This window comes from Acanthochromis polyacanthus, chromosome 20 (genome assembly GCF_021347895.1).
Source record: "Acanthochromis polyacanthus isolate Apoly-LR-REF ecotype Palm Island chromosome 20, KAUST_Apoly_ChrSc, whole genome shotgun sequence".
Lineage (NCBI taxonomy): Eukaryota > Metazoa > Chordata > Actinopteri > Pomacentridae > Acanthochromis > Acanthochromis polyacanthus.
The window spans coordinates 8,994,408-9,010,349 of NC_067132.1; the positions used below are offsets into that span (position 1 = coordinate 8,994,408).

The 15,942-nt window shown below is 41.5% G+C and overlaps 1 protein-coding gene across 1 annotated transcript; it reads right to left on the bottom strand.

The window, feature by feature from the left end:
• Nucleotides 1-608: 608 nt before the first annotated feature.
• LOC110951094 (ras-related protein Rab-18) lies at nt 609-14,956 on the bottom strand. Its single transcript, XM_022194014.2, has 7 exons — nt 14,749-14,956; nt 10,943-10,998; nt 5,509-5,570; nt 5,134-5,206; nt 3,896-4,014; nt 3,338-3,404; nt 609-2,556 (listed from the first exon to the last, which is right to left on the bottom strand). Exons 1-7 carry the CDS (start codon nt 14,814-14,816, stop codon nt 2,387-2,389), a joined length of 615 nt encoding a protein of 204 aa, XP_022049706.1. The 5' UTR covers nt 14,817-14,956; the 3' UTR covers nt 609-2,386.
• Nucleotides 14,957-15,942: the final 986 nt, after the last annotated feature.

Here is a 15,942-nt window from a genome sequence, read left to right on the forward strand (position 1 = left end):
TGTCAGCTCAGCTCCTAGAGTACTTGATGTTTTTCCAGTGTAGGCATGAGGAAGCAACAGCGCTGCAGCTCAGCACATGGTTGGACCGCATGAAGGCATTAATGCGCTGTATGCCTCCGTTGTTGTTTGACTGAGACATATTTCCAGACAGCTGCCCGGACTGCGGCAAGAGATGAGGGATCTGCTACACGGGAAGAGTCCTCGGTCTAGCTGCCAACCCCAACCCTTTCATAATGGCCCAGGAATTATGCACATCCCAGTTAGAGCAGTGATAGAGTGAGTTATGGCTGTGGTGGTGTTTCCTGAGACGCTAGCCAAAAAGATGATTTAGACGGATCACACGTCTGGGGTCTGAGGGTTCCTCGGACACTGTTTAAACACAAGTCTTTATTCTGAGGACAGAGGAATGTGAAGGGCGCTGAGTGAAAAACCCATCACCTAACAGTGACATTTCTAACATGGCAACGATGACAGCAGAGTTATTGGTCATCTCCGTTGAAGACTTGGACATCGGCGCAATTATAAAAAGGCTTATTCTTCCTGGCTCTTTAAGCAGCAGATGTCAGCAGCTGTGGAAGTTTGCGTTACCACAAGCAGAATCCACTCTATTCACTTAAAAAAAAGAATTTTATTTAGTTTAATACACAGGGCGGTTTTGTAATGAAATATGTTTACATTCAGCTTTACAATTCATACAGGAATCATCCCAACAAATTCCTAAAATAAACACAATTTACAAGGTATACTTGTTTCAACATACTTCTGAACACACACAAAAAAGACAGCTATAGCAGTTCAATAAGTAAAAGCCTACTTCAGTTTTATTTTATATTGAATTCAAACGGCAAGCTTGAATGCAAAGCTTTAGTTTTAGCTAAATATAAGTTAAAGTGTTTACAGTAAATAGCCTCTGAAGGTCATTCACTGGACAGACAAACACAAAAGAATGGCACACAGATTTCCCATGCAATTAAAAAGACATTTAAAAAAAAAAGTCTACATGTGAGAAGACATGCTTGAATCCATGTCACTTTCACCATCCCTGCAAAGAGATTAAACTCTCAGGACTACGTTTCCCAGAATATACACCAGCACTCGGATACTACAAACATGGTCAGAGGTCAGGGACACAGTACATTTATAACTGTTTCTCAGATACTAACACAGAGATGGGAGCACTGTAAAATCCATTAGCAATGTGCAGCACACAGCTTTTTCTTTGATTTTCCAATTTCAGTGGAAACACCCTTATGACTCACTGCCCTGTTTAATATTGAACACTTTTCCTTTGTCTCTGTCCAGTCAAAGGGATCTATATGAAGGACTGTAGCATTGCTAGTGATATTACTGATATTATCTGTCTGAGTGAACGAGTGCCAGTAGATCGCACTCCATTAAAGCAACTTGTTACAAAAAAGGCGTGCAGTTTTAAGAGGTTCCCTCTTCTTCAGCACCCAGTGGAAAGCCTGCTGGTGCCAGTCTCTTTGATTTATGCGCTCTTCAAAACACAGCAAAGGTTTGAAGTCCAAGTCAATAAAAGACATAAAAAAATGTTCCAAACACTTGGAAAGCAATCAGACAGTTGTGTAGACAACAGAGACACATGATCCAAGCCTTTAGCTGAGTGGTGAGATGGAACACGAGACGGCTTGGCTTGATAAGCTTCTCCATAAGCAGCATAATATTCCTAGAGCCTGTGCTTGGGGGGACAGGATGAAGAACAGGACAGAGCAGAGGGAGAAACGTCGGCCCTGCATGGATACAGATGTGCTTGCTAAGGCAAAGTGCTCCGAGGACAAAAAGCATGCTGGAGACACAAAGGAACCTTGGTCAACATTTTCCATTCTCATTATCATACTTCAGAGATTTAGCCATATGTCTGACTAACTTTGGCTTAAACTTTTGGACGAATTTGAATGCAATGCTACGACCAAATCAAAGGAGTATCAAGCGAGAATGGTTCATATTTTGACCAAGGTCCTGAAACTGCAAAAAACTGTAACTCAAAACAAAACAGAAGAGAGAAACACTCACTCAAATTCCATTAAGAGGAAAGCTGAGCTGTATTTGCATTTTAGCGCAGCATTGTTATTAGAAAGTGTGCAAAAGTAGTGTCTGTGTGAACACAGAGTGTGTGGACGGTCCACCCTTTCAGCTCAGCGGTGGGGAGACAGTCGGACATCCACTGCCTTCATGTCTGAGGAGGGAGCTCAGCTCAGGACAGCACATAGTGGGAGGGGGGCTGTTCTTTCAAGGGTGTGTGTTTGTGCATGCTTGTGTTCGAGGACAAGGTATTCATGTCTATGTTTGAGCGTGTGTGTGTGTGTGTGTGTGTGTGTGTGTGTGTGTGTGTGTGTGTGTGTGTGAATGTAGATGAGTATGTTGTTTAGACAAGGGAGCAGTAGCCACCGCAGGTTCCACCTCCTGCATCTTCGTCGGTGAGCTGGACAGCTCGGCCGTGGTTCTCGCTCTGCCATAAGCCGGGAGTCTGGATGATCTTCTCCACCAGCTCCTCAAATGCACACTGAACACCGTCCCTCGTCTTTGCACTCGCCTCTGAGAGAACAGAGTGTAGACGGAGAGAAGGAGGAAAAAAAGAGTGAAGTGACAGGGACAGAAAAGGAAAAACAAGATTTGAGAAAATCAAGAAATAGATGAAAGGGTGCAGAGTGGAGAGATGAGTGTGTGGAGAAGGAAGACAGAAAGGGTGGAGACAAGAAGATGAAAGACAGATACGAAAACTGTTAATGTCTGCGTCTTGATGTCATCATCGGCAGGGCCACCATACGGGAGCAGCGACTGGTGGAAAATGTCTCAACAATAACTGTCAACTCCAGACACTAATAGTGGACCTTAGGCGGTTATTAGGGGATATAGTCAACACCCGCTGCACAACATGACAACTTCCAGAAACATCACAACAGTCAGAACTGCAGGATAAGAAATGAATCTTATTTAGAAAACCATATCAGAATTAATATAGTAGGAAATGACTTGGAAAACGAAGAGATAAGCTTCAAATGTTTGCATTCCAACAAGCATTTCTAAAATATTATTTATCAATACTTGATGAAGATTAAAACTAGATGTTTAATTTGTAGAGCAGGTCGACTCTTTTAGATGCTCCTTCACTGATATATGTCAAAGATAAAGTAGTGAGGAAAAAAGAAGAGCACACTGAAGATGATATATGCAGCCTGTTTTATAAACAGATCTATGCAAGCATTCCTCAGCAAGTATGACAGTTATTTCAAAAGCCGTTTCCTCTGTGTAACAGTCTGCTGTAACTCATGTGCCCAGCAGGTCTTAGTAGAAACGGGGAATCCTCTTGACTTACCTATAAAAAGCATGGAATGTTTTCTTGCAAACTTCAGCCCTTCGGCCCTGTCTAGCTCGTGGTTTTCCTAAAACAAAGGAGAGGTAATGGCTTATTTGAGGTCTGCCGGGCGGAGCTGTCAGCTACTGTGGTCGTCAAAGGGCAGAGAGGGAAAAGTGATTTTCACAGACAAAGAACAGGACACAATAAATTCATAATACTGTACTTAGTGGGCATCTTTATCCCCACAGACTTATTCTGGTATCCTGGTAAAGAACCAGCTGCCAAAAATATGAAAGTGCCACTGTTATTCAGTTCAGTAATTTGTCAACTAGGTGTAAGCTGACTTTTAAAAACATTATTTCTGGCAATTTATATCCCTGTTCTGCATGGTATGATGCTCCATAATGCATTTTTTGCACCTGAAGATGCAGTTAAACAGTTTTAAAAATGAGATAAAACCTTTTTAAAAAGCAGAGGCAAAATGTACTTGAAGCTGAATTTAAAAATCTTAATTTGTTGCTGATCTTTACTCAAACAGCCTGCAGCCGGTTTGTACACAACCGTAATCCCACTCACCTTATCAATTTTATTCCCCACAAGCATTTTTACAAGGTCATTCCTTGTACAGTACGTCTCGAGCTCATTGAGCCAGTTGTCAAGCTTGGTAAAGGTCTCTCGTCGTGTGACATCATACACTGGGGAAAACAGAATGAACAAAACATGCTGAGAATCAGGTGTTGACCTGATGTTTACGTCAAGAAAAGTACTGATTATTGGTAATCAAGGAGATAACTGGTATTTGTATTTATGTTTGCAGCTATAATTAAAAGCTGGGTGTCAAAATTTAGACAAATAAAAACTCCAACATAAAACTTTCCTAAAATTGCTTTTTTTAACCGTCTATCAACCTTTCAGTGTTGACAGAATATTACTTGGGACGTGTGGGCAGATTACTCGAGACCACAGACAGAGAGGATGAGACATACATTAGGGCTAAAGTGCCACATTTTAATATTAAGATATTCTATAGGGAATGGGTTAAGAAAGAAACACTTACAATTGAAAAAAATTGACAACTGTTGATAACTGGTCTATCTCACCAAAGCCAATATGTACCCTGATTGCACATTTACAAACTACTTAACTGTATTATTCTGCATTCTGAATCCATGATACAGCTGTATTATTTTCCATGATCGGAATAATTTCATCAGCATAATAATCACATGTCTTGCGGTAATGAAATCTTTCACACAGGACCAAGTAGAACACACAACTGTCTTCAAAACTAATGAAGTCAAACGGTAGAGAGTGAAGAAGTCTTGAATTTCACAACACATTTGATTGCTTTAAAAGCACAGACCACTGACTTCTTTCAACTGATAAAAACTAAAAATACAACTAAGACAAAATTACTAATATTAAGAACAATAATTTAAATTAAATAGCCGACACAAAAAATGGACCTAAGCTCATGATCCCAGTGATACAGCAAAGACGCCTTCTGTTTCTCTACATCATTAGTGTGGTCAAAAACCATGGACTGCAGAGGAAGTCTGTTTTAGAGGTTTAACTTACTTCCTCTGTATATGTGTGTGTACACATGCTGTACATGCATGCCCACATGAGGAGACCGACTTCAGGGTATAAACTGACTTCCAGAGAGAGTGTGTGTATATGCGTGGGTCACAGGATGAAAAGTCATCACTCTCTTTACTACAGGAGCCTGACTGTAAAGTTAAGAGGGCGCACACACATGCATGCACGCACACATACACTGCTTGAACAATGATGGTGTCAACGGCTTTGCTTACCCAGGATGACTCCCTGGGCACCACGGTAGTAACTCGGCGTCAGCGTTCGGAAGCGCTCCTGTCCTGCAGTGTCCTGCAAAACACACACAGCTCAGCACCGCTGGACACACAAGACAAAGTAGTGGCTCAAACACAAGGAAAACCAGGGCACATGGACGTGAACAACACAACACACTCCTCTGTGCTCCTTAAGGCACATCTGGGCAGAAACGGTGTTGCATTAGCGCCATCTACTGGATACATGAGAGAATAGCAAAACGGGAGTCTTGGAGGTGTTTGATAGTTAATCATGGCTCTGACTGACAGACAAGAGTTGCTTGTGTGTTTAAATGAGTGTTACTGAAGTACTGGACAGATAACTGAGTTGTAACTTACCCATATTGCCAGCTTTGCCTTGTTGCCATCCACAGAAATGGTCTTCACTTTGAAGTCAACACCTAGACAAAGAGAAGTCAGTCTGTCACTCAAACTGACATGGTTACCTCATCCTACTCCAGTCCCAGTATGATGACTCTTACAGGTTTAGCCAAGAATATTGCCAAGAATATTATATCATGGCGACAGACTATAATTATCGATGATGAATTGTCAAAACACACGTACCACACAATGCCTCTGAACTTCTGGTAACCCAGGCTACTCAGACTGGCACTACGCCCATCCAATGTCCTGTACTTAAATTATGGTGTGACTGTGCATTCATATCCACCACAAAAGGGACAGTGTGGTCTAATGTCCTAAACTGAAACCAATACAGGTCTGTATTAAAAAAACGAAAACCCACCACCACCTGTGAAATGGCTCAGAGAGCAATGATTCACCCCTAAAGATCCCTGCCAGGTCCCAAAGGAACAGACATTTACATGAAAATAACAATGTTGTCCCTCTTATCCTCAACAAGTAAATCTCCTCTATTGCCTTTGTGCAGTGTCTTGGTGTGCAGAGCGTGCAGTGTCTGGATGACATATTGGCCTGATTTTTTGCGTCCACTGACAGATTTACCAGGGAAATGTACACTTGTGACAGGCTTGTTTTTACATCTGGGACCGGGGAGGAGCGTTAAGTTCAGAGCCAAAACAGAAAAGAGACAGAGGAGGAGAAAGGGGACATGCAGACAGGCTTAGGATATATGACATACAGTATGTGTACCCTCCCCCAAACACATATACACACAGTCAATCACAACAACTACAACTTCCTCCAGTCCAGCAGGGTTTCTCAGATACTGCTTCCCGATGCATGTGGAAACGAGTTTACACTAAACATTTAGCTGAAACCTGGACCGGTCTCTCCTGCTCTAATTCACTACAAATTCAGACAGGTCTTTCCCAGGGAACATACAGTTAAGCATCTGTTTGTAATATCACAAGACAACACGATGATACTAATGCTCGGCGTCAAGGCTGGGCCGATCTCTGCAGGCCAACTCGTTTGAGGCAGATCCGTAAACAGTCCTCATCGTATGATACAAATACACTGGGCCATTGCAACACATTCTACTAAAGCCATATGCTGAGAGTTACAGTTAGCAGGAGAAATGATCTGTCAGTGTTTCCCATTATTGTCTTTCTTTCCACCTTTTGCAATGATGCTGCCATGAAGTAATGAGGTGCTGAAGTTATCAAAGTACCATGGCAGCTAACCTGCTCACCTGTCTGCTTATTACCTTTACAAACAATGGTGCAGTGGCCAGTTCTTGATTATTTAATACCTTTAGGCCAAAAGGTCAGCTTTCTGACAGAAGAAGTAATACAACCGCAGAGGAACTGCTTCAGGTGATGAGGATGAAATGCTTTGAGACTGAATGTTAACAGACTTGAGTCAAAGAGGTAAAACTGAATCCAGTAAAGACATCTGTTTGGCAAAGAATCCCAGCAGGCCAAGTAAAACAGTAGCAGTCCTTGTCTTGACCTTGACAAAACAAAGTGTTTTCACTGGTGCAGCCTCTCATGAAATCTGTGCTTTTGGTAGTTTTAACAAAGGCAGTCTTGTGAGCTATATGCACTTCACAAAGACACATAAATCAGAGTCAGAAATCAGAGTCCTACATCTAAATTCTTCTAGAACATCATAAATCTTGAGCTGTTCAACACTTTCATGAACTTAGAGCCATTAAGGTAGCTACAGCTTTAATACCACCTGAAAATACAGCAGGTGCGTCCTTGATGTATCAAATGATTTGCACCATTAAAATACGCTAATATCATTTGCAGATTGGCCAGAATTTGGAGAAACCTCTACTTGTAAAATAATGCACCATTAAGTCCACAAGATGAGATGGATAGTGTGGTCTGCTGCAGAACTTTTTCACACTCCTCAAAATCAATCAAAGAGCTTTGTGGCTGTGATGGTGTGTCGTAACTAGGGATGGGAATTTCGACTAATTTCCCCACCGACTAGTCTAAAAAAAATTTGCGACTAGTCGACTAGTCTATAAAGCCACATAATGACAGTAAAGAAACATTTTCATTTATATTCCGCTCCGCAAGTCTGGATGGGATCTGTAGTGACTTTGCGCATGCGCGATTCATCTGCTGTCTGGCCGAGGAGTGATGTCTGTCTCCCTTACTCACTCAGACACTAGGACTGCTGCGGGGTTACTGGACTGACAGCCTGTGCTTCAGGACGGGGAGAAGCTCACAGCAGCACCTGCTGCTTGTTGAGGACAGTAACTGCAGAATGATCCGAGTTTTCTGTCAGTCTCCAAAACGGCAGAAAAAGTCGCTAGATTTGTCGCTAGTCGCTTTTGACAAAAAAAGTCGCTAGGACGCTTTGGAAAGTCACTAGATTTAGTGAGAAAGTCGCTAAGTTGGCAACACTGGTTTCTGCTTACACAGCCAACAGGCGACCTTGTTGTCATCTGCTGCGTCAAAATACTGCCAAACGGTGCTGATTTTCTTACGCGGGAGCGTCGCCATCTTCCCAAATCACCTTTCCAAACTTTCTTCCCCAAACTGTGTGGCCCTGCCCCCTGCTACGTGTGCGTGAGGGGAGGGGAGGAGGAGCAGTTCTCTCCCTGGCTGCTCAGCCTGTTTCCAAAGAAGTCGAGGCAGACGCACGAAGAACAAGGTGCATGATGCTTAATGCAGCGTTTAACCGACTAGTAAAATACTAAACGTTTAATAAATGACGACTCGTTACGCACATCCCTAGTCGTAACATAGTGACTGTTATTTTTAGCTTGCTAAAGGTTCAGACCTTCTGTTAGCAGAACTTCCTAACAGGCCACATGTCTGTGTGGTGACCTCAGCTTGACTTTGATTCCAATATAAAAAAAAATGCTTGACTTTTAAGTTCTGTTTGAAATTATTTGCTGTAAATAGTGGGAGTGGAATAAACACATGAAGCCTGCCTCGTGATCTTATTCCTAGTGACCCTATTGATCTTAAAGGGGAACTTTGTTTTTTTTCAACCTGGGGTCTGTTTTCATATGTCTTTTCATACATGTGAGTGATGGAGAAATGAATTTTCGACATAACTCCAGTATTTAGCCAGGCAGGCAGCTTCGCAGCTCAGCTAGCGAAAAGTATGGGGCAACTTGCCCCCCCCCCCCCCCCCCCCCGTGTCAAAGTCCGCCCTAAAGTGCTTTTTTTCCCCCACACTGACCGGCTCAGAAAGTCTCAATGAGTGTCCCACAACATACTAGAGATGAGAAGTGAACGAAAACCTCCACATTACTTGGCGATCGCTATTTGTTGTGGTCTGTATCCAAATCTCAGGACGCTAGAAAGTAAATCTCGTTCCGAAATCGCGCGATAGCTCGCGCCAAAACACCGGTTTTGCCGGTGTGGGACACTCGTTGAGACTATCCGAGCCGGTCAGTGTGGGGAAAAACAGCATGTTGGGGCGGACTTTGACACAGGGGGGCAAGTTGCCCCATACTTTTCGCTAGCTGAGCTGCTAGCGGAGCTGCGAAGCTGCCTGCCTGGCTAAACACTGGAGCTATGTCGAAAATTCATTTCTCCATCACTCACATGTATGAAAAGACATATGAAAACAGACCCCAGGTTGAAAAAAACAGAAGTTCCCCTTTAAGTTAGCATAGCTTATATACTAACCTTTACTGTCAGTGTTACTAACCTGCTTTTTTTTGTTATTTTATGTTGTATGTAAGCTGCTGAACACTTAAATTTCCCTCTGGATTAATAAAGTATCTAACTGTCTATCGAGCCAATGCTGGCCCTGCAGCACATAACAAGGGATCTGTCACTTTGGGGATTTGTTGTTAAGAACCATGTACAGCATCTGCCAGAAGCCTCAGTAGGGCCTACAAACTATGGACTAGGAAGCAGAGTGAATGTGATAGCTAATTTTATTTACAGGAGTAGTGTACAGTTCTTAAAATTCCAATTCCATACAATCTTTTGGACAGCACAAATATTCTCACTGACCTAATGAGCTGCCGTCCTGGACAGCGGTGGTGCTGTGTTTGTGGGCAACATATTAGAAACCCTTACAACCTCATTAATGAAGGCATTCAGTGAATATCTCTCCTGTATTCTTAATCCAAACCAAATATTAGAAACTATGTGAAGATAGAATTTAAGGCTGAAATGTTATATTTGATCACATTAGATTTTACAGGTTGTATGTAGCAAAGCAGCCACAGAATGGACTGTTTGTTCATATGCATTGCAATTTAAAGTGCACTTGCACTTGAAATAATCCTTACCATGTCGATTCCTGCACATATGGATGTCATTAGTAACCAATGAGCTAATATGTTTAACATAAGCTAGTAAGTTTCCTACTACACCAGCAAATGACTTTCATGAGTAAATGAGCTGCTCATATGAGGTGTGATCAAGAAGTTCAAAGATTGTTTCCAAAAAGCTAAACGTGCATCTGATTTAAAATTGGTCCCTGTCCGCTTCAAAGTGGTTTCCTTGTGCAGCGATACACCACTCATTGCACTCCTACCACACTCCTTAAAAGTTTCACTCTGTAGACGCATCAAGCACCACCTTTGACGTGCCACGGATCTCTCCAGCACGTTTCAAAACAGCGACTCTTCAACTCGCATTTCATTTTGGGGAAGAGGAAGAAGTCACAGTGAGCCAAACCTGGCAATTAGAGTGGGTAGGGAGTCAGAACTGTGTTGGCACGGCCAGCAAACTTGTGCGCTCTGAACAGGCTGCGAGCGGGTGTGCACTGGCATGACGGCATGTGCAACAGTTTGGGTCATTAGCACTGAATGTTCTGCCTCAGATGCCTCAGGATGTTACAGTCGAAGTCAGCACTGACAGTCTGATCACGGAGGAAGAATTCTTCACGCACAACCACGAGAACGTCAAACAAAAAGAGGAACATGCTTTTGGTAGCTTTGTTGACCTCATGCTCCTTCCTAAGTCTTGGACACTGTGGGCTCTTCCACTGTGAAGACAGCTGTTTGGTCACAGCTGTAGACTCAAACCTGTCACCACAGATGAGCCGTAACATCAAGGCTGAGTCGTTTTCACCAAGATTTTTATGTTTGTTCTTTGCCAAAGTTTAAAACCTTTAAGTGATCACAACAGAACCTCCAGAGAGCATTCCAACTGAGGCAGGAGTGCTGGGAACACTGCACAGAAAGACTGCTTTGAAGGGGATCATGGTGAAATTCTAAAACAAATAGTGTTTCCTTATAATAGGCACAGACTCTGTACTTCTTGATCACACCTTGTAACTCCTCAAATTCAAGCTCTACCCAAGCAATCGTTCACTACCATTAAAGTTTGTCGCTCCTTTTGACTTTACTGATAATACTGTAGTTGTAACTAACAATGCCAAACTTCACTGTTCATAAACTTAACTCACGTGTTTTACTCACCTATTGTTGCTGATTGTTCTGGGTCAAATGTGTCATCGGTGAATCTTAAGAGGAGGCTGTTGACAGGAAAAGGGAAATAAGAAGATTAGGTCTCTCGAATCATTTCCACAGACAACCCAGTGGCATTTTTCAGCAGTTCTACTCCACAAAATATGAGCAAGCTTTTGGTCTGAGGTCAGGTTTCTCATTGCCCTACTCACATGACCTGTCTAGCACCACCAGACATGTCTAATTCTTATCTCTTTCGCTTTGTATTGATTCTTTCCTTTGTCCTTTGCTTGCATTACACATACAAGCTCCCGATGATATCACCACTAGAATGTTGTCAGGAGGTCAGAGGTTGCTTCTTAACTATGACTAATCAAGTGCAAAGGGCCTAATTACGCTACTGATGGTAGGGATAAGCTCACTCCTTTCCCTTGACTTAAACATACTTCCCGTATTTTTCCTCAGGGGTCATCAGGAGGGATGGTGGAGCAGTGGCTGTTTATTGTTTGAAATCCATACAGTCGATGAGCTTTGCTTGGAGACAGCCAAGTTAGAAATGTATTCTGTATAGGTCATATGTTCAGGTAAAATGAAACGTGTGTAATCCCTGCCAGGCAGATATCTTCCTGATGATCTGAAGGTCTTTGCAAACTGCAGAAAAACAAACTGAATATCTGTATGCAATTATGAAATAATCTAATCAATGTACCTACTTGATGCTACCAAAGCTGGTTTAGGATAATTCCAACGATGACATTTCAAACTAATCACAGTCAGCATTTGTTTATTGTATTAAGCAAAAGCCTATTTAATAATAATAGAAAATTGCTCTGTGGAAACCTTGGCCTGAATGCACTTGTGGCAATATACAGTACAGATGGCCACATATTTTTCTGTTTTCCACAAACATATGTTTGTGCTACGATGTTGATTTATACTCAGTCTCTTTCCTGTACTCAGGGACTCAACACAGAGCAGACATCAGTCAACCAAGCACCAGCAGTAAATGTCACACACTCCAGCTCAATAAATGACCAATATACATTTGTTTTTGAAGAAGGAACAACTACAGTGCCAATCATAAGTATTCACCCCCTTTGATGTTTTACCCTTTTATTGCTTTCATAAATCAATCATGGTCAATAAAATTTAGCTGTTTTAACAAAAAAATTATTGGAAAAAACTCTTTAATGTCAAAGTGAAAACAGATTTCTATAAAGCAATGTTAATGAAAGAAAATTATATAAATGAAAAATAATTGTTTGCATAATTATTCACCCCCTTCAAGTCAGTATTTAGTAGATGCACCTTTGGCAGCAATCACAGCAGTGAGTCTGTGTGGATAGGTCTCAATCACTGCAATTTTGCTCCATTCTTCTTTGCAAAACTGCTCAAGCTCTGTCAGGTTGTGCGGGTATCGGGCATGAACAGCCCTTTTCAAGTCCAGCCACAAATTCTCTATAGGATTGAGGTCTGGGCTTTGACTCGGCCACTCCAGAACATTTACCTGGTTCTTTTTTAACCATTCCTGTGTAGCTTTTGCAGTATGTTTTGGATCATTTTCTTGCCGGAAAATAAATCTTCTCCCAACACGTAGTTCTCTTGCAGACTGAAAAAGATTGTCACCGAGGATTTCAGTGTATTTTGCAGCATTCATTCTGCCCTCTATCTTTACAAGCCTTCCAGGTCCAGTTGCTGAGAAACATCCCCACAGCATGATGCTGCCACCACCATGCATCACAGTGGGGATGGTGTGTTTTTGGTGATGTGCAGAGTTTGGTTTCCGCCAAACATGACGTCTTGTCTGATGGCCAAAAAGCTCAATTTTGGTCTCATCAGACCAAAGAATCTTCTTCCACTTGACCATGGAGTCTTCCACATGCTTTTTGGCAAACTCTAGTCGAGATCTAATATGACTTTTCTTCAACAGTGGCTTTCTCATTGCCACTCTCCCATAAAGCTTTGACCGGTGAAGAACCCGGGCAGCAGTTGCTACATGCACAGTCTCTCCCATCTCAGCAGCTGAAGCTTGTAACTCCTTCAGAGTAGTTGTAGGGGTCTTGGTGGCTTCTCTCACTAGTCTCCTACTTGCACGGTCACTCAGTTTACGAGGGCGGCCTGATCTAGGCAGATTCACACAAGTGCCATATTCCTTCCATTTCCTGATAATTGATTTCACTGAACTCCGGGGGATGTTCAGTGCCTTGGAAATTTTTTTGTAACCATCCCCTGAATTGTACTTCTCAATAACCCTTTCCCTGAGTTGCTTAGAGTGTTATTCTGTCTTCATGGTGTAATGGTAGCCAGGAATACCGATCAACCACTCTCTGGACCCTTCAGACACAGGTGTTTTACAACTCAATCACTTGAAACACACCCACACCACTCAGGTGATCTTCATTTCACTAATTGTGAGACTATTGGCAACAATTTGATGGACCTCTATTGAACTAGACCATTAAATTAAAAAGGGGGTGAATAATTATGCAAACAATTATTTTCATTTATATAATTTTCTTTCATTAACATTACTTTATAGAAATCTGTTTTCACTTTGATATTAAAGAGTTTTTTCCAATAAATTTTTTGGTAAAAAAGCTGAATTTTATTGACCATGATTGATTTATGAAAGCAATAAAAGGGTAAAACATCAAAGGGGGTGAATACTTATGATAGGCACTGTAAGAACTGAGGCTAATATCTCAAATGTAAAGAGTACTGATTTGTGCATGCATTTTTAAGATAGTTTACAACCTTGTGGGACCAAAATTTGACATTTAATCCGTTGTAGATCATGCTGATGATCACAGTCATGTAATTACTATACAAATAGTTCTATATCCTTCAGTAATTTTGAGAACTTCAAGCCTGATCATCAGCCTTCAATGAAAGATGATTTTTTTTTTTTGGCCAGATGGTTCACTTGTCAAAGAGCTTACAAAGCTTGGGGCTGCTCATTATCTATGTACCGTGCCATGGCTCTGAAAGGCACGCTGTACTCGACACCACAGTTTGCAATGTGATGGTTGATGTCTCAGGCTGGCTATCAGGATTCTGTCATGCAGTCTGGACCACAGCTATGTAGACCAGCAAACCTGACCAAGCTCAGTTTTGGCAGTGGCACACACTATAAACTTACACACTAATGTTGGTAAAAACATTATACTCTGATTAGAATATTAGACTAATTTGGTGTTGGTAACAAAACCCTCTGATTACCACATATTGGCAAGAGCAATTGTATGATTTACAGCCTTTAAAAGTCCATCTAGAGAGGGCACGCTTACTTGAGCATGACCCCTTAAATTAATCTACTCCATGTACAGCTATTTTTTTGTGTTGTTCTCATAATGATGGAGAATCCGGTGGTACAAATTCAGTAGCTACAACTAGAAAGCGAGAAAGCTTCTTTCTTATCCTTCAAATGATCGACACCTAATACAGTGAGTGTTGCTACTCTCTGTATGGCCACTTACAGCTGGATTATATATGTCCAGTGCAGTAAACTGAGCTCTATTGCAACATCTTTCACCAGCTATGTCATACGTGAACAAAGATGATGTCACACACAGCTACTGTCAGCTAGCTAAGGTTAGCTGGATAATTAGCACACTACAGGCTGTTTTCTATTTCACCCAGACAGTTTATCAAGCTGTCTAATAACGAATATATCAACCACTGCTGCCTCGTCTGCGTTATTCTAAAACACAACAGTGTCTTTATCCTCACACTCCTTGCTTCGCCGCTAAGCTAACGCTAGCTGGCTAACGTTAGCAGTGAGCCACGACATCATTTTCTTAGAGATAACTTCAGCTTACCTGGACTTCCCAACGCCGCTTTCTCCTATTATCAGTATTTTCAGCGTCGTTAGTATATCTTCTTCCATTTTCCTTTAACGGTGAGATGTGTTACTATCAATAAATGGCTAGAAGACACTGTTTAAAACGACGTTGCTCAACTTGCACTCCTGTTTACAGCTCGCAGCACAGATAGTTGTCTCGTCAGATGTCTCACTCCAACTAAATCCGGTACGACTTGTTGGCACTTCCGATGGGAAAATGTCTGATAAGCTTATCTTAGGGATGACTTAATACAAGCGCACACTGTTGTAACATGTTGAAATCATATGCATATTCACATAACGTATTAAGTCAATGTGTATTTTATCAATACTACAACACTTAAAATAAATTTTCTAATTATTACATTTATTTTATTTTCCACCCAAACACAATGCCAAAACCCCCCAAGTTCATTATGATATCTATGGAAAAACACTGTATTTGCAGTTTTGAATTGAGAAATGTTTTTGACATAATCAAAAACAGGAATAGTGCACATATATTATTCATCATATTAAAATGTGAAAAAACACTCTCTTAAAGTAATGAGAAAAAAAAACTACTCCATGCATTTAGTACCTCTAACCTGTACTATTAGATTTTTTGTTTAACAATGTGACTGAATAATTATTTACAAAAAGCCTTCAAAATGTTGCAGCAAGAGTACTAACAAGAATCAACAAGAGAGATTTTTTTGGCTTCCCATGCTTGCTTGTGTATTTTAGAGTCTCCAAAAGCAGACTAGGAGGTACTGTAGAGCCTTCAGATATTAGACTTCTCCACTTTGGAACTGACTACCTGTCTGTGTTCGGAAGGCAGACACCCTTTTCTTTTAGGATTTGGCTTAAAAAAATCCTTTTAATAAAGCTTACAGTTAGTGGCCTGCACCATTCCTAACTTACACTTATATAAATCTAGGCTGTTCGAAGATTTCCCATGATGTGCTGACCACCTGTCCTCTACTCTGTCACTCCTCATACATTTACCATTGCAATCCACTATTATATGTCACTACCTTTGTATCTCCACTCTGCAGGTCTTTCTGGCTCTGGAGCTACCTGTCTTTAATCGATGCTGACTGCCCTTGCCATCCTCCTCAGTGTTTACAGGATGTGATTACTGTTCTCTTCAGGATTGGTTGTTAGTTTCTTTTTGTTGTCCTCTTGTTGT